General features: G+C 39.6%; 1 protein-coding gene across 1 annotated transcript in view; it reads right to left on the bottom strand.

Annotated features, from left to right (window-relative positions):
• lrrc75a (leucine rich repeat containing 75A) overlaps positions 1 to 19,745 on the bottom strand; it is a 71,780-nt gene that overhangs the window by 16,388 nt on the left and 35,647 nt on the right. Inside the window, exon 3 of the mRNA XM_053422817.1 lies at positions 14,335 to 14,447. Within this exon, the coding sequence (XP_053278792.1) occupies positions 14,335 to 14,447 (113 nt within the window). The remainder of the gene's footprint in view (positions 1 to 14,334; positions 14,448 to 19,745) is intronic.

Here is a 19,745-nt window from a genome sequence, read left to right as displayed (position 1 = left end):
TGTGTTTCCTCGAGAGACCATTTGTTCCACAGTCAGCTTATGTGTGTGTGTGTGTGTGTGTGTCTGTGTGTGTGTACTGCACAAAAAAAACATGGCAAGTCTCCTTTTGCCCCTGTTCTCTGACAACAGAGGTTACAAACCATCCTCCTCTTCCTCATCCCTTGCACAATAAGACCAACAATGGAATAACAGAGGCTGTAAGCAGTTAGGTTTATGTCGGCCACACGCGGCAGCTGTTAATCCTCGACAGACGAGCCGGAGAAACAAGATCATTCTCCGCTGAATGGGCGCTTGTGACATATTTAAAGAGAAACTCCTTCAGTATGTGACTATGTGCCACTGGGTGCTGCATTTATGCACAGCCAGATTCCATGCTGTTACTGCAGAGTCTGATTGCACTGATTAGGTCAACTTCATCCACAGAGGAGGTGCAACGGAAATCTGAACTTGAGATACAATTCGAGACTCTTGTAAAGTGGATAACAGCACATCCACACACTTTTAAAAGTCACCTCATTATTTGAAACTTTGGCTACATTTGATATCAGCATCCAGCCTAGTCACAGTATATACAAGAAGTATCCAGGGGCTTCAAAAGCTGCATTTGAAGACTGATTGTGTCACAGCAGTACGACAAATGCGTCCTTCCATTCAAGTGAAACTAAGTTTCCAAAAGGTGGATCCTTACCGGCACAAATTATCCCTTCAGTGATGAACTGTTTTTCAAAGAAGTAATGGTGTCGGTAAGCAATGACATGTCAGAGGCTTGAGTGTCACACATTTTGATTCAACTGAACAACTAATTGTACACATGTTTAAAAAAAACAAGGGGCATTAAAATGTTCTCGTCGTGTCCAACTTCAGCTCTGTTGCTAGGCAACAGCAATAAGGGTGAGACGAGCTGGTGACACTGGAAAGGCTCTGGAGACCAGACCATCTCTTGTTGGTTCGACCTTTGAGGTCTAAGGAGCCCACAAATTGGGACAGTGTGGTCCAAAAGTCCAAGACCACTGTCCCCACTGCATATGACAGATAATAAGGAAAGGCAGAGCTGAATTATTTTATAATGGTTCTAGGTGGCGCGTTTTAAAACAAGAAGTGTGTAAAAGTTAAAGTTAAATAAAAAATTTAACCACAATTAACAAAATAAATGCATAAAATCTAATGTAAATCTAATGTTATGTCATTGTTCATCTTGAATGTATGTGTTCAGTTCTGCCCAGGAGTCAGTACTGTCTGTAATATGACAAACAGGACTTTTGCAGGCTGTTTATATTCATCATGGTTCATGGGCTGCTGCCATGTATGGTTTTGTGCATATAAATATGTTATTATTGTAGGTGAGTCACCGATCGGCTGAAGCCCACCCCCCCACCCCCAACTGTGCAGTCAGTCTCATAAGCCTCATCTCTACCACCACATCAACACACTCTGTCAGTGATTTCTCCACAGGCTGAGAAACAAGTAGGTGCACTGGACTTTTCCCAAGAAATAAATCAAACACAGAAAATGTCTCTCCTGACTTTGTCTATGACAGGTGGATGTATCACCTCCAAGTCTGACCAGATCACAGAATAACCTGCTGTGTCTTCACCTACATGCTTCTATTAGCTGTTACTGAAAATTACTGAAGCAACAGATCAGTTAACAAAAACAATCGTTGCAGCTCTAAATAGTATTATATAGAGATTAGTATATGGTATATTCTGTATATATCCTTAGTTTGTTGTAAAACAATATTTTTCACGTCTTTGCATTGGAAATTTGTGTACAATCTCATCGTGTAAAAAATTTGCATCACCTTTGGTTTGAATGCATGGGTGGGGCCAGGGGGATAATGGCCCCAGCTAATAATCTGATTGGTCACTGTGAGGCCTCTGTCCTGTCAGTAGTCTTTTTTATTAATAATTAAGTACTCAAGTACTAATACTAACAATAAACATTACTATTTGTTAAGACTGTTCATTTTCTAATATTTTTTAAAGAACACAGTCTGCTTGAATGAGGAAAAAATTTGCAGCTCTGCTAAAAACTGTAGAGCTAACCGGTAACAAAGAATGAGTTGAATGTGCACTTTACTGAATCAGGGATTGTGCATGGATGTTGAACATGTAATTGGCACCTTTGCGTAAATTGTGGCCCCTTTATGGCCCCTGATCTAGAAAATAAACCACTGCAACTCGGAGGCAAATAGTGGCTCTTCATGTCTTCAAGTGCAAAATACTGTGATCTATCCTCACCACAGGAACATCCAATCAGCTGTCAGGCCACGCAGAAACCATTGTATTTAGTCGTCCATCAACAAAACACACTGCGAACAATCAGCAGTGGCTGTGTACTGAGAGTCTTTATGAGGCAGCAGTGGAGCTCTGTGGGTAATTCGCACAGCTACAAGGGGTCAGTGGTCCACTGGGAGTACACATGAGTCACACAGGCACAAACAGATGACGTTGTTGTGTTGTGAAGGAGGCGGGGCTGCAGATGCAAATGGCAAAACCATCAGTCCTGTTTTATCTGATTGAAATGCAATGATGTATTCATGTTCAACCATGCCAGCAGGGTCAGACAAAAGTGTGAGTCCTGCGCTCACCATGTCGCCATACAGCAGTGAGCTTTACATCACGGACCACAGCGAAGGTTACGTGTACATTTCTTTCTTCACCACAATGGTTCATATGACTGTGCTGCATAATTCATTACAACACAAGTATACAGTAAGTATACATCAAGATTTTGTGAATATATGTGAGTTGTACAATTCTGAGGTCAAGTCTAATAGAAAACAGAGCGCAGCAGAGAATAGGGATATTTTAAAAGTCAACTCAAGACCTTTTTTTAGTCAGGCTTCATTGAATTTTATTTATCTATTTATCTCTCCATTTGTTAAATCCTTTAAGACCATTTAATAGTTTTTTACCTCTGGTTTTACTCACTCATCTTCTAGCATTTATTGCTTTATCTTTATTGTTTTATCTTTTTCTCATCTCATTTAGTATTTTAATAATTTTCTCATCTATTTTAACATTTTATTATTTTATCTTTATCGTTTTATATTTTATTGTCTTATCTTTATACTTTTTCTCATCTCTTAGTGTTCTTAGTGTCTTGGTTGTTTCCTTATTTCAAATTTATGGGACTTACGGAAGTTTTTCTTAATATCATTTGACTCTGTGTGTGGATGGTAATACATTGTTTGTATGAAAAGTACAACACAAATCAAATCTGACGGATTGATTGAAGAGGACTGAGCTTTCAGGCAGTTGTGAGATGTGGTGAAGTAAGAAGGAAGTGATGGGGTTAAGTTAATGTGCTGCACCGCTTCATCTGACCTCACAAAACTCAAACATTTACAGTTTTATTTTCTGAGTCATGTGACAGCAGATGATTTAATTTTGATCAGAGGCTAAATCCGCCCGGGTCACCTCTTCTACTGCATCTTTTATCATTTCTCACTCGCACAGAATCGTCACTGGTTCTGTCATGATCTCATATATATTTTTTAATGGGTTTCACATTGTTTTCCCTGCTCTCCTCTGTGTGCCATGAACAAACAGAGTTATTGTAAAGCCAACAACAGCCTCAGGGTCACAATGCAGTTCAGCAAGGGAAGGCAGAAGTGAATGGGCAGGGCGGAGATGATTCAGAATGATTCAGAGGACGAGTCAAGGGAAAGAGAAGAGAGAGAAAAAAAGATCTGGGCTGAAATGAGAAAATGGAGAAAGAAAATGAGCCTAAGTGCTTCTGAAGTGCTGGGATTAATATTGAAAAATTATCGCCTGCATTAATATTTGAAGACTGACTCTACTCAGTTTGTCATCTTTGAGAACGTGGGCAAGTAAGAGCGACTGAAAAGCAGTGTCAGAATAATTGGAAGAGCACTGGAAGAGCACGTTAATTTCCCTCTCTTCTATGCACAATTATAATTTCAGATTCACTGTTACCAGGCTGCGCGCTGATGAAAGCGGCATTCATACATATTAAACACCCCCGGACACACATTCCCTGAGAAGTGATCGACAGAAGGATAGATTTCCACAGATAACATCAACTTGGTTAAATGGAGGGCAAGAGAAAAAACACAGAATTTTAAACGGAAATATGGACATGACATTTGCATATTTACAATATTGCAGGTATCGTATATTATCAGGAAACAACTAGTTATATATAGCTGCGTAATATGAGAGAGAAATCTAGACGCTGCTGGTAAATCTCAGAGACACATGCCCACACCCGCAGGACCAGAGTTGACTCAGGGGTGAGGGAAGACAGACAGAAACCTGGTTAACAGAGACTGAACACTCAAAATGAAATTGACACTATTACCAGATAATGAATACTGGCAAAAAATACCCTGGAGACATTTTGATGCTGTAACAGCATCAGCAAATATGTCAGGATGACAACTAAAATGTTCAAAACCACCATCAAAGGCTACCGACATCATAGCATGTCACCTGTTTATTTTGCTATAAAGCCCAACAGGCTCTGCTAATGTGGAGTTTTGATATTGATTCAATGGGACAAAATAATTTCTACGTGGCTAAATTAACTGTAATTGATGTACTTTTCATGGATCAGCATTGGAACATGTCTGTGCTCACATTGTTTGGGTTGGAGGAAAACCACAGACTTGCAGGAGGAAGTTTTAAGTCTTACTTACAAAGGGAAATATCTTTTAAACTTTTAAACAGCAATGGACCTCTATATGAAAGGTGTTACTCACAAAAAACAATCACTGTATTGGTTTTATAGGATACAACTTTAATGATTTGACTGACATAGTGTTACTCTGCAGGTTGAGACCCTTCCAACGATGTGTTTGGCTCAGTCCAATGCAAGTTGGAATTTTCACATTCCATGGCCATTGAAGGCCCAACACAGTAAAAGGTCTTCTGCTATCTTGTCTGTTTTTGTTTGAAACAATTATAAAACCCATTTGAGTCAACCATGCTTGACTAATTTATAATTTTTAGAAGATTTTATAAGTCATTTGCAAGATCTCTTTCCGTTCAGCACTTCATAGTTCAGCCCCCATGGTAATACCCAGGATGGTCAACAGTATTGTGATATTACAGTTTTTCTCCATTGCTTTGGCTCATTTCACGAAACAGAAATGACATTCTCAAAACAACACGTGCAAACCTCCAAACCACTGGGCACTTGTTCACAACAGATTGGAATATCTCATTCCTTTAATCAAATTGCTATTGTATTAGCACATCCTTGCAATGACAAGTACAATTTCCAACAGCTTGCACAAATTTCAAATGATTTAGCACACCTTTGCAAACGGTTAGGTACAATTGCCTCCAGTTAGCCTAATTACCAATTGAATATATATTGCTGGTCAAAACTGACTGTCGCTTCTCAGTCAAGTGGTTGTTATCTGCAGAACATGTTGGCATAATTTCATTGTTTACATCATCACCTGCACAATAGTTCACTCCACCGTCAAAATCGTACAGGCACATAATACCATGAAAAACATCATGGTTTATACTGTAATAAGGATATCTTTGATTATCGGCTTAATTTTCAGGTGCAACTAGAACTTTAGTAATCAAAGTTGAGTTTCACACATCTGATCACCAATCACACAGTAAGTTTACAGTTTTTCTCAATTGCTTTGGCTCATTTCACGAAACAGAAATGACATTCTCAGAGCTCTAAGTGCAATTGGCAAAATAGCCCATATGGTTCAGCACAACTACATAGATCACCTTTAAAAGGTCATATCTCACTATGCCAAATTTTAGTTTTGATGTGCTTATTGTTTGACAGTATATTGTGCTGTATGTGAAACCTTGAATAAATCTTTTTTCTGTTTGATACACATAATATTCTGGAAAGAAAACATCTACTGTAACCATTCAGTGACCATTCCAGGGTTGAGCCAAGATTGAAATGTGCACATGAGGGATATTTCTATGGTCCACTGCCATACTGACAAAACATCTAAACATTTTGACCTGTAGTGTTTAAACAATGCCAAAGGGACTTTTCATTTTGGGGGCACTGACTATTTGTATGAGAAAAGGATTTAGTTTTGACTGATGAGTTATCTGTTTTGGGAGAGATATGACCTTTTGCAGGTGTGCTATGGAGTTTTGCTGAACCATCTATGTTATTTTGGCAAATGTATTTAAAGCTTTGAGAATGTCCTGCTTTTTCTGAGAGATGAGCCACAGCAATCGAGAAGGAAATTTTCATTTTGGGGGCACTGACTATTTATATGAGAAAATGATTTGGTTTTGAAACTTGAGTTAACTGTTTTGGGTGAGATATGACCTTTTGAAGGTGATCTATGTAGTTGAGCTGAACCATATGGGCTATTTTGCCAATTGCACTTAGAGCTCTGAGAATGTCATTTCTGTTTCGTGAAATGAGCCAAAGCAATGGAGAAAAACTGTAATATGTTTTTGGGCAGCTCTACAACATATGTCTCAATGCCCTTTCTTCTACATACCTGCCTATCTACCTAACTACCCACACAAACACCCAAACATCTAACCAATCAACAATAAGTATTTTTTTTAAAAGCTGATAACAAAGTGCATGCCTAATATTATGCCTGATATCTCCACTTACTGGTCTCCATGAAGTGGAAAAAAGAAATATGAAACTTCCTTCATGCTCGCAGCCTTCTTCAACAGCTGATCAACATTCACAGTGATGGAGTGTGAAAATGTTCAAGCTGCAGAATCAATGACATATACACACTTGGAAATCATTTCTTCTGCTAGTGTTGACAAGGTGATTTCTCAAATCATCCATGTTTTAAATATTTTATTGATATTGCTGATAGGGATGCACCGATATGGAAATTCTTGGCCGATACCGATACCGATATTTAAAATAACAATCTGGCCGATAGCCGATACCGATACCGATATTTGTTTATTTTCTTTTTGTTGTTATTCATTCACCCTTTTGTGCCAGAAAAATAATTAAATCATTATTTAAAAAGCACTATTTAAAAAATTTTCAGCCCTTCATCACTCTTATCTTTTAATGACACAAATTGAATCAGATTTATGAAACAATCTTTGATTTAACTAAACTTTATTTAACAGAGACATATAATGACCATTTTTCCGCAAGTTGAAATGGTTCCTTGGGATAATGAAATGTCTGTAACATATTTTGGTCAAAATACCACAAGGATTATTTAAAACAGCACCTTTTTACCCTGTCTAAAACAGCCCTGTTAAAGTATCATTATAGAGAACGCTCTTCTCATTCTTTTACGGTAGCAGTATTGCCCGTTTATTAGAGGTGTAACGGCTTCTGTGTGTATGACGTATGTTGTCAATTCCCTTGTTACCTGTGCATGAGACGGATGAATAGAGCCGGTGCACATGAGAATAAAGTACTTAAACAGACGCTACGCTCATACTTTTTACGCCAAGTTACACTGCGTGAGTCAAGATAACTTAACAAGCCCTCCTCAGTTTTACCTGTTTTTAGTGTCGGGCAGAAATCACATTGTGTCAACACCCACCGTGGCCCTTCGCGATGCTTGTTTTAATTAAACAGTCGGATTCCCCTGGTCCGCACCAGTTCTCAGTCAGCTGCTAGGCGCCAGCTGGAGGGTTCCCCCAGCGGTTGCCGTAGCTGAGGTGATCCGCGAGAAGGGCCCGACACGCGTCCAGAGTGGCCGCCGTACCCGGTCCCCTCCAACGGCCCGCCTTCCGCGCCGGCGATGGACACCGCCCCGCGGTCCAAGAGAAAGAAAGCCCCCGCAGCAGCGACGCCGTTAGGCGCCACCGGATGAGGACCTCCCGGTGCCGCACACTGAGCCTCTGGCCGCGGAGAGGAGGGTGACGGAGCGACTGCTCCCCCAGCTGCCGCACGTGCCCAGCGGTTTTACCACAAATATGAACATCGGCCAATGATATCGGTGAAAGTCAAGTTTATTACCGATAAGCCGATATCAGTAAACAAGGCGAATATCGGCCGCTACCGATGTTCGGCCGATAAATCGGTGCATCCCTAATTGCTGAAAAGTAGCTCTAGAACACCTGAATATCAAAAATGAACCATCAGATGCTTCAGACTGAAACTGTGGCCCACAGCCAAACCCTGTCTATCCGTCTGAACCTCCTCACTCCTACAGTACGGGGGGCAAATATCCTGGCTGCTGCTTTTGCCTGCTGGTGAGACGAGGCAGAAAAGGGAAATGAAGTGGAAAGACAGAGGAGAGAGAGGTCCAGACATCGTGAATCAACGCTCGGCGTTCTCTCTCCACTGGCTGCCAGAGCTCAGGTGGGAGACAGCCAATAAAATGTCAGCAATGCAGCGGTGTTCAGTCAGCAGGCAGCAGACATGACAACAGGCTGGCAGACAAGTACCAGAGTAGACAGAAGGAATAAAATGTAGATCTGTGTGCACGTGTGTGTGTGTGTGTGTGTCCTGAATTAAGATGGAAAAATGCTGTCAGCAAGACCTTCCAACATCATGAAAACTAACAAGTCACAAGGAAACAATCAAATGCAAGAGAGGGACAGACAGACAGACAGACAGACAGTCAGCCAGTGTCTCAATTTACGGGGCTGCATCCTTCAGAAGCGACATCTGTAGACCAATTGCGTCACAGCAGCACAACAAGACTGTCCCAATTCGAAGGCTCCTCCAAATGTGGCCAACAAATGTGTCCTTACACTCCCGGGCACCTGAGCCTCCACCAGATGGATCCTTCCCGGCCCAACCTATCACATTGTTTATTGTGCTTCAATGCTGAGGTAATGGCGGCAGCAAGTGAGAAGAAAACATCAGAAAAATTTACTTTGAAATGTTGTTCTCAACCAACAATTAATGGTTTACTTGTTCAAATTAAACATCTTTTTAACATTTTAAATCAACCTAAGAACGCTTTCATCTATTTCATCCACTCTGCTGGTAGGTGACGGCTGTAAGGGCGGGACAAGCTGTTGACGCAACCAAGATCAGACTGCTACTTTTTGTTCGGCAGACGCGGTCAAAGCGGATGCAGCAAAAGTGTCTCACTGCAATAGCATCCACAGAGCATGAGGAGGCCGACTGTGCACATCACAGGCCAATATAATGATGCCTTTTCATAAACACGTAGAGTGAGCACTGCTGATCAAAACCACATCAACCACTCACTCTCACGTCTCTCACCAGGCATGTCCAGTCACAGCAGGCAGCTGCTTCCAGAAGCCCAGATAAACCCACCACACGGCACCATCAAACGACAGAAACACAAAGTTAGAGACAGGCTGGTGAACATGGAGGAGCAGAATATGGGTTCAACCAGTTCAACACATGTCTTTTTAAAGATATGCATGCCTGCACTGTAATGTGTAGGTAACATTAGGGTGTAAAATATGAGTTGGAGGCAGAGTTCCGGACAGTATGTCCTTCTCATGTGGGTCCACATTTTCGAGATGAGCCCTCGAATTGCTACTGTGAAATATTGCTCACACAGCTGGTGTACAACCTAATCTTTAAAACATGGGGACAAATATAACAAATGAGGGTGTATGTGTTAAAGTGGTTGGGAATTTGGAATAAATATATTGAGGAACTAAAAAACATGTAACTCACAAGGTGATAAATACAAAACTGACATAAAAAACTGATACAAAAACTGAAATGTAATTATATACACACGAATAATTAAATGATACAAAACTGAGAAGTAACGTTTAATATAATGCAAATCCCTCTCTCTGTGGCTGAGTTGGTTGAAACCTGTCACATCCTTCCCACATTGTTATTGCTTTATTTCATTGTTTCAGCTTGAACTACTTTTTTCAATCAATGAAAATTAAAGCTTTGCTCGACTCCACGCAGCGTGTGTTCAGTGCAGTACCTGGGAGGCACACAGCAATATTAGAACTGCTTTTTGCTTTTCATTTCAAAATTCAATCAAATAAATCATTGCTAGCTAGCTAGATAGATAGATAGATAGATAGATAGATAGATAGATAGATAGATAGATAAATAGATACATAGATAGATAGATAGAAAGATGCATAGATACAAAGATAGATAGATCGATAGATAGATAGATACATAGATACATAGATACATAGATGGATAGATAGATGCATAGATACAAAGATAGATAGATCGATAGATAGATAGATAGATAGATAGATTGATAGATTGATAGATGAATAGATAGATAGATAAATAGATAAATAGATACATAGATACAAAGATAGATGGATCGATAGATAGATAGATACATAGATACATAGATACATAGATATATGCATAGATACAAAGATAGATAGATCGATAGATAGATAGATAGATAGATAGATAGATAGATAGATAGATAGATTGATAGATTGATAGATGAATAGATAAACAGATAAATAGATACATAGATACATAGATACAAAGATAGATAGATCGATAGATAGATAGATAGATAGATAGATAGATAGATAGATAAATAGTAGATAGATAGATAGATAGATAGATAGATAGAGAGAATGATAGATGGATAGATAGATAGATAGATAGATAGATAGATAGATAGATAGATAGATTGATAGATTGATAGATAGATAGATAGATAGATAGATCTGTCCATCTGTTATGAAAGAAAAAAAAGGTTTCTTTCTCAAAACTGTTGGGTTTTTCCAGCTAGTCAACAGGCAAATAAAGCAATTAATTGAAGCAAGTGTCTTGCGTTGTCTTCGACTTGTTAAAAATAAACCTGCTTGAAACTACATGGAGTCACGTTGTTTCCCTCTCAGGTTTCTCTGCAGGGGTCCACCACCTCAGCTGGAAAGCGTGTGCTGGCTGCTCCAGACTTTCAGCCGGGAAGCCGTGAAGCTGCCTCATTTCAAACCACTGAGAGGACTTGTTGATCTCACTGAAAGAGGCTGTTGTTAAGTAGCCCGACAGATCACAGTCAGCCTTGTTAATCTTTGCTTTTTCACCCTTCTCTGTCACAACTATACTCTTGTTGAGTAGACAATAACAAACGGACAGCCGGTTCATTTACGTTTTATCCAAACCCTAAACAGCAGCAGCGTCCATTTGCAACTGGGAGTCCAATGGCAAACTGGGAGCTTTCGCCTTTTTCAAAAGAGAACAATTAGTTTCAAGAGCTATTTGTTTTGCAAAAGAGAAAAATATTTCCCATTGAGCATCACTGCAACCTTTCTAATTTCTCTGCTTTTGCAACAATTTGACCACCGATAAAGAGAAAATCTAGGCCTGACAGATTGGGTGTTATTGAACATATTAAACAGAAATGAGTCTATCTGAGTCATGATGCTGGCAGCTCAGTGTAACATCGAGTGAAGATTAAGTTTGTAGGTGAATTTATTTAAAAAAAACTGTTAACTACGTTGGTCTGACGGAGGAGACATTAAAGTGATGCTGCACATTTAAATTCGTTTTTGGAGCTGTAAACTAAATGATATGACCTCTGATTTTAATATCACATTTATAAAAAAAGATCTACATGTATACAACCGTCTTGGACCATGCAGGACCAATGCCTGTGAAGAGTCAACTGTTTGGGACATTTTTGTGTGGGGAGAGTCTGCAGAGGGCTTTCACTCAGAAATGTTGCGTTCACACATATCACTGTGAGTCAAATTCTGCACCTGGACAAATTCTATCAGACACCAAACATCAATGTTACATGCAAACTTCTAGAAATTTGAATGGTGGAGTTTCATCCCATGTTATCTGCAGGTTATCTTGAGCTTCAGGCGCTCTTAACGTGTCTGCTTGTTCTGTTTGTGGCATGTTGAAGATGTTAAAGGAGATATTTCTGGGTGGGAGCTAGCAAGAGATCATCTGAGGGCTACTCAACAGAAAATGAAGAGTGATTTGATCGGAGGTGTTATCGTGTTAGAACGTTGCCATGGAGGTGGGTCAGACCCGGACCACGATAGGTAGGAATATTTTCCTTCAGTCGATGTCAGGAGGGGTGACGTAGTTCACATGAAGACGTGTATTTGAGTCGGTGTGAATCTTTATATATCTGCGTGTGTGTATGTAGCCTGTTAATAGGGTGTGTTCTATGCAAAGAGATGATTCAATCGCATCTGTTGCCCTGAGACTCAGAGTAAATGGGGCCTGTCCATCCTCTGGTTAATCACTCTTACTGGAGTTCATGACAGCCTGAAGTGCTGACTGCAGCGCTGGGTTAATTAAACCCCATCCACCAGTCCAGAATTACTTAAGATAATTACAAAACTCATTTTCATTTTCAACTGCAGCTTTCATTTAATTCCATTAACTACAGATTCAACAGCATTTGTTGAAGGTCACTTTATAAAATTGCAAAAGCTACCAGTCACTGTTGACTGTGAAAGAACACCCACACCCCTCCACACACACACACACACACACACACACACACACACACACACTCAGCAGGGGTTCGATCTTATGCTCCACATTGAATTGTTATTTTTCCCTCTCTGCTCTCGTGTATTTGTGTGCAAACTGTTTTGCAGGGAGTTGACACCTGGTGTTCATAACAACTGATCCTCCATTCACACCGCAGTGGGAAATCCTCTCTCCAAATGTCTGCTGCTTCAATGTCGCTTTTCTACCATCTGCTTCCACCAGGATGTATTTTATAGCAGGTCTGGGTGTTTCTGAGCCGGATCTAAGATCTGCAGCATCACACAGGGATCAGGTTTACAGCAAAAAACGATTAGAGTATAGAGAAAAGAAATCGTAGTTTTATTAGAATGAAACTTTTTGTGATCCCTATGGACACACATTTTTTATAGTACCTTTTGTATTACTTGGCGGATATTGTTATTAATAAAGCATGTATTATTTGCGTAGCCTATTTTACTTTTCATTGAAACACCGAGTCAATTCTACTCTATTCTTGTGAATTTTAATGTATCTTTTTTAACCTTTTAACATTTATTTTATGTTAGTATGCTGATTAGATGTAAAAAAACAACATAGCTTCTCAAATCTTGCTACAAAATTATAGGCAATTACATAAATTTGTGCTTGACAGATGAAAAAATGAAAAAACGAAAAAAGAACAAATATCTCAGGATGAAAAAGAGTTGTACGGACATCCTCAGGAGTTCAATCTCTGAAAAACGGACTAAGAAATATCATCATCTCGATCTTTGATCTTTGATACACAGCACTTCAACAGTCTAATAAGGGAGTGAATATAACAACAGTGGAGTGATGGTAAACTTACAGTGCCAACATGGGATATTCTTTGTCTTTCATTTCTATACCTCTAAATTTAAATGTGCTAACTGACCGTATTTCCATTCCAGCGTAATGGCCCATGTAAATCTGGGTTTTGAAAATTCTCACAGAAAAGCTGGTTCTGTTTGAAATGTCTTAAGTGACCTGTGGATGCAACATTAGTAACAAGGAGTTCATTTTAAAATACAGTTTCATCATCACTGTAAGTTAAAGGTAACGTTTTGCATATGTTAAATATTTCACTTTGAGTATAGCTTTCAAAAATCCTAAGGTAATTTGAGCTTTCTGAACTTTAAAGAACTGGAGACACGTGTGGATTAGCTGTTTGTACAGTAGTTGCTTTTGATGGATGATTTGCATATTGTGTAACATTGCTGTATTTATCAAATCTGTTCTAAGCTCCATTTTCATTTGGCTGCAGAAACCCAACATGAATCTACTTAATGGAGGTGCAAAGAAGAAGAAGACTGGAGAGAGAGCTAAGTTCTGCAGAGCAAAGTGAGAACAGCTTAAAGCCAAAACTTCAAATGCAGACTCATCAAGGCACATTCAAATTTTTTTGGGAAAAAACATATTGAAATCAATACTACAAATGAAAGTGAACTCTTTTGAGTCTCTTCTTAAATCATACTTATATCCTTTTAGCATTTCCTGATTTTACCTGAGTCTTAACTTTCTTTATAACTGTCTTTTACTCTATTTTATTTTTTTATATTTATGTTTTATGACCTGTCTGTTGTAACATAGTGCCTCTATAAAGCACGCATGTGTTTTGAGAAGTGAAAAAAACAATTATTATAAAAGATGGGGATTATTTCATGGCTTCATTGAAATGATTAATTCCTGAGAGACAGTGAAGGTGACACAGACAGAGGTGGTTTTATCTCCAACAATTGGTGTGAACGAGAAAATTAAGAGAGCATGAAATCAGTGGATTTTTCCATGGCATCCAAAGGGGCAGCAGATGATGACATACTGATGAAACACTGGGATGTTAACCGAAGGAAAAGGACACATACTGTACCCTAGGCAGGCAAACACACACACACACACACACACACACACACACACACACACACACACACACACACACACACACACACACACACACACAAACACGCGCACACACAAACATGCACTCACCAGGCCTGAGGTTTCCTCTTGAGCAGGCCCTGTCTCCTCCACTGTGAGTGGGGGCTGAGATGATAGGTCAGCTGACGACAGACCTTTTCCATCGCCCCAAGAGAGTCGCCCTCCTATTGGACAAATACACAGACAGAAAGACAAACTATCAGCTCAATTACTGTGAAGTGATGAGAAAAACTAACAGGGAAATGATTCACTCCTGTGGTGGCCTGAGAAGGGATTTTCTGCCGCTCGTCTACATCTAACGGGCGCCACGTTGGGCTTGTTAGCTCGGCAGCCGAAGAAGCTTTTATAAACACATCTGATTAACACGTGGTAACAAGTTTACAGAGGTGTCCTGTTTTCACACTATAAATTAAATCTGATTGAGTGTAGTACACTCTGAATAATCATCATGTTAGTGTGCTCGTGAGGAAAAAAGCAAGGAATTCAACAATAAATTGATTCATTTATAGACTGAACCACGTCATCTTCCCAAAGGATATTTCTTTCTCAAGTTTTTCTGGTTTCAAACTGATCCAATGTTGTTGTTTGATTGAAATTTGTTGTAGGGTCTCGTTTTTGAACAAGTTGAACATCTAGAATATTGACCATGATGAACTTTTATTAGACAGTATGCTATATATTATTAGAATCTAAGTATTTAGTGTATGTAGTAGGTAATATATTCATTTCAAGCAGGGGGGAAGGTCCTGATTGTTAGATGTAAGCATGCGCTCGCAAGACAACTGAACAATGCACGGGCAGATTTACTCCGAACTTGTGAATATTACTTGGGAGTGTGTCTCTGCCAACCGGGGATTACCAACCCTACCTTTAAGGGGTATTATTGTTTGACCATATTGGTAAAAAAAAAAGAATAGCTGCCTTCCCTAATCATCCCCGTACAAATCGCCTACTGAGTCTATGTTATAGGCAAAGTTATGTTTCTCAGGAGAAATAAACCAGGGTTTGAGGAGAATAAACACTTGTCAGCGGACATTGTTTCCAGCTACAGCTGTTTTTACAGGTAAAAGCTCTGATAAACCCAATGTATGCTAGCTAGTTAGCAAGCTAAAGAGTCAAACTAACCTTTTCAAGGAGACCAAGCGACACAGACGGCAAAGACATGAACTTCGATGGATGCTATTTGACTGCTGGATGTGAAACTAGGTGGTTGCTAACATTTTCGCAAAAACCACATATACAGTGCCTTGCATAAGTATTCACCCCCTTTGGACTTTTCTACATTTTGTCATGGTATAACCACAGATTAAAATTTATTTCATCGTGAGTTTATGTAATGGACCAACACAAAATAGTGCATCATTTGGAAGTGGGGGGAAATATTACATGGATTTCACAATTATTTACAAATAAAAATCTGAAAAGTGTTGAGTGCATATGTATTCACCCCCTTTACTGTGAAACCCCTAACAAAGATCTGGTGCGACCAATTGCATTCACAAGTCACATTTGCAAGTCACATAATTAGTAAATAGGGTCCACCTGTCTGCAATTTAATCTTAGTATAAATACACCTGTTCTGTGACGGACTCAGAGTTTGTTGGAGATCATTACTGAACAAACAGCATCATGAAGACCAAGGAGCTCACCAAACAGGTCAGGGATAAAGTTGTGGAGAAATATGAAGCAGGGTTAGGTTATAAAAAAATATCCAGAGCTTTGAACATCTCTCTGAGCACCATAAAATCCATCATAAGAAAATGGAAAGAATATGGCACAACCGCAAACCTACCAAGAAGAGGCCGTCCACCCAAACTGAAGAGTCGGACAAGGAGAAAATGAATCAGAGAAGCAACCAGGAGGCCCATGGTTACTCTGGAGGAGTTGCAGAGATCCACAGCTGAGGTGGGAGAATCTGTCCACAGGACAACTATTAGTCGTCTACTCCACAAATCTGGCCTTTATGGAAGAGTGGCAAGAAGAAAGCCATTGTTGAAAGGGATCCATAAAAAAATCCCGTTTGGAGTTTGCCAGAAGCCATGTGGGAGACACAGCAAACATGTGGAAGAAGGTGCTCTGGTCAGATGAGACCAAAATTGAACTTTTTGGCCTCAATGCAAAACGCTATGTGTGGCGAAAACCCAACACTGCCCATCACCCTGAGCACACCATCCCAACAGTGAAACATGGTGGTGGTAGCATCATGCTGTGGGGATGCTTCTCTTCAGCAGGTACAGGGAAACTGGTCAGAATAGAGGGAAAGATGGATGGAGCCAAATACAGGGAAATCCTTGAAGAAAATCTGATGCAGTCCGCAAAAGACTTGAGACTGGGGCGGAGGTTCATCTTCCAGCAGGACAATGACCCTAAACATACAGCCAGAGCTACAAAGGAATGGTTTGGATTAAAGAATGTTAATGTCTTAAAATGGCCCAGTCAAAGCCCAGACCTCAATCCAATAGAGAATCTATGGCAAGACTTGAAGATTGCGGTTCACAGACGGTCTCCATCCAATCTGACTGAGCTTCATCTTTTTTGCCAAGAAGAATGGACAAACCTTTCCATCTCTAGATGTGCAAAGCTGGTAGAGACATACCCCAAAAGACTTGCAGCTGTAATTGCAGCGAAAGGGGGTTCTACCAAGTATTGACACAGGGGGGTGAATACTTATGCACCCAACAGATGTCAACTTTTTTGTTCTCATTATTGTTTGTGTCACAATAAAATTTATTTTGCACCTCCAAAGTACTATGCATGTTTTGTTGATCAAACGGGAAAAAGTTTATTTAAGTCTATTTGAATTCCAGTTAGTAACAGTACATAATGGGAAAAAGTCCAAGGGGGGTGAATACTTATGCAAGGCACTGTAGTGATTAGGTGGTAAGAGTGTATCTGTTGATTGTTTTGATGGCATGAACCACAGAGCTCTGCATCTGTGAATGCATCCTTGACACTGTGGTGTATCCAGGAACAAGGAGGAATGGCTGTGGAAATGTTCCGATACAAGTACATGTTAACTCAACTCAACAAGTGTCCCGATGTGACCTGCACAGGGTCGACATTTATTTCTGTTTCTTTCCTTATCTGCACTTTCATGAGCAGATCAGGACATACAAGTTTACGGGTTGACACATATTTCAGTAGCATTGGAAATGATCAGTAAAGTAATGTGAAGCGCCAGTTTACACAATGTGTGTCAATGAGATTTTGTATGTATTATTGAGCATGCACCTTAACACTGGTACAAATAAATAGAATGCAGCAATAACTGATGTAATTGATTTAACAAGTACTGATTTCTACAGTGTTTCTGATTTTTTAGCATCTATTATTGTGTGCTCTTGGGAAGTGCATGTTATACAATAACTCAATAATGAATTGACACGATAAGCAGTGGAAATAATTGAGTATGACATATTATAGATAATTCATCTCTCACTCTGATATTTTATGGGAAGATGATACATTTTGACTCTTGTGGAAATTAGCAACAGGTCATGGACAAGTGATGGTGGTAATAATGTGGGTGCCCGAGGGTTTCATGCTGCAGCTCTATTGATCTACTGCGAGTACACTTTACCTTTTTTCCACTTTGGACCAAAGGTGTCTGCTATAACCTGAGTTCAGTGCTCAGTCATCTGTCAGTCATTCAGCACATAGGCTAATGGAAACAGAACATCCAACCATGCAAGTATATATTTCATACACAGCAAAATGTGTGTATCTAAGACAGAGTATAAGGGTCATTTTTTGGCGAATTTTCTTCTGATCCCCTGATATTCTCCATGTAAAATTATGACTTTATTCTCATAATCTTACAACTTTATTTTCATATAGCAACTTTAACCTCATAGTACTACAGCTTTATTCTCAAAATATTACACCTTTATTCTCATTTTACAGCTTTGTTCTCATAACATTACAACTACATTCACAAGATCTCAGATTAATTTCAATATAGCCCTAATACTTTATTGTAGGAACAGTTATATGATCTTTACACTGTCAGTAAAAAGCTTTCCAATAGAAACAGCTGTACATGATGATTGGGGGCTGTCATGTTGGTCAGTGAAGTGTTGCAGCACCAATCCACAGGAGACTGACACAGGGATATACAGTGATTAAAGGATTTGAGGACCAATGGAGCAAAGAACTGCAAACACACCTTCTGTCAACATCATGTTACTGTCACAACAACAGGACACAAATACATGGACGACAGAGAGGCCGGGGGATTCAGCACAGCATGGTGTGTTGATAAGCGATGCCCACAATTGCTCCCTATTTGCCACCTAATGTTCTTTATTGAATTCACTTTGAGTGTCTGAACTGTACATCGACACACAATGTAATGCACTGAAACATAGCATCAGCGCAGTCAATGAAGGATGTTATATAAAAGCATGTAAACGACTTTCACAAAGTGAAATTAGCACCTCAGATGACTGACAGTTGAAAATAAATCTATTGGTATAATAAAGGTGCACTACAGCATCAAGAAATAGGAAAAACCTAGGGAATAATTAATAAGGAAGCACATTTCAGGAACGGCTACCGGGTTACAAAGTGTGTGTATGCTGTGTGTGTGTGTGTGTGCTGTGTGTGTGTGTGTGCTGTGTTAGTGTGTGTGTGTGTGTGTGTGTGTGTTAGAGAGAGGCTTCCAACTAAACAGTATCCAGTCTAAAACCGAAGAGAAGAAGTGATAACAAAGTCATCAGTGAGTTACCAGTTCAGTGTTTGTTCAGGTCAGTGTGCCTGTATGTGTGTGTGTGTGTGTGCGTGTGTGTGTTTACTCTATAAAATAAAGAAGGGCAGAAGCTGGATACTGAAGCAGAAAAACTATTTTCTTGCACCCAGTGTTTGTGAAAGTCACTGATTTGACACTCAGATGGAAGCAGAGAAAAATGTCTTTGACTCTGTTTGCTGCCAAATGATCTTTTTAATTTTTCAAATCATATGATATGATAACGACTCCCGTAGAAAGACTGTGAAGATGTTCTTATACTTGCTCTTGTAAATGTGTCTGTGTTCTTAGATGTTTCAGAGGACACACACTGTTTGTGGTGTAAATTTACACTTTGTAGATTCAGAGTGAAAGACCTCATTTTCATATTTTTTCACATTTTCTCTTTACTTATCTAAACCCTCTGCTCCACTGCTGTAACGTCTTCATTTGAATTAATATGAAACATATTTATCAATAATTAAAGGGGCAATAATCACTCACAGAATCAAACCCAAGAAAAGATCACTTATCTGAGTTTTAGCATCGCTCAGCTGCCTGTTTTGGTTTTACTTCACTGTTCTGACTGACTTTCACATGCTGTGCCCAACACTGAAAGAATCTGTTGCTCTGACAACCAAATGGAACTTCTTCTCTAATCGTTTAATGCTGATGGATCCTGACCTGAAAATTACTGTCAGCAGTGGTTTATTTTGAAATACCAACTCCAGGATTTGCA

This window comes from Pleuronectes platessa, chromosome 5, assembly GCF_947347685.1.
Source record: "Pleuronectes platessa chromosome 5, fPlePla1.1, whole genome shotgun sequence".
NCBI classification, from domain to species: domain Eukaryota; kingdom Metazoa; phylum Chordata; class Actinopteri; order Pleuronectiformes; family Pleuronectidae; genus Pleuronectes; species Pleuronectes platessa.
The sequence above is the reverse complement of the archived record's forward strand: the minus strand, read 5'-3'. Positions and strand labels throughout refer to the sequence as shown.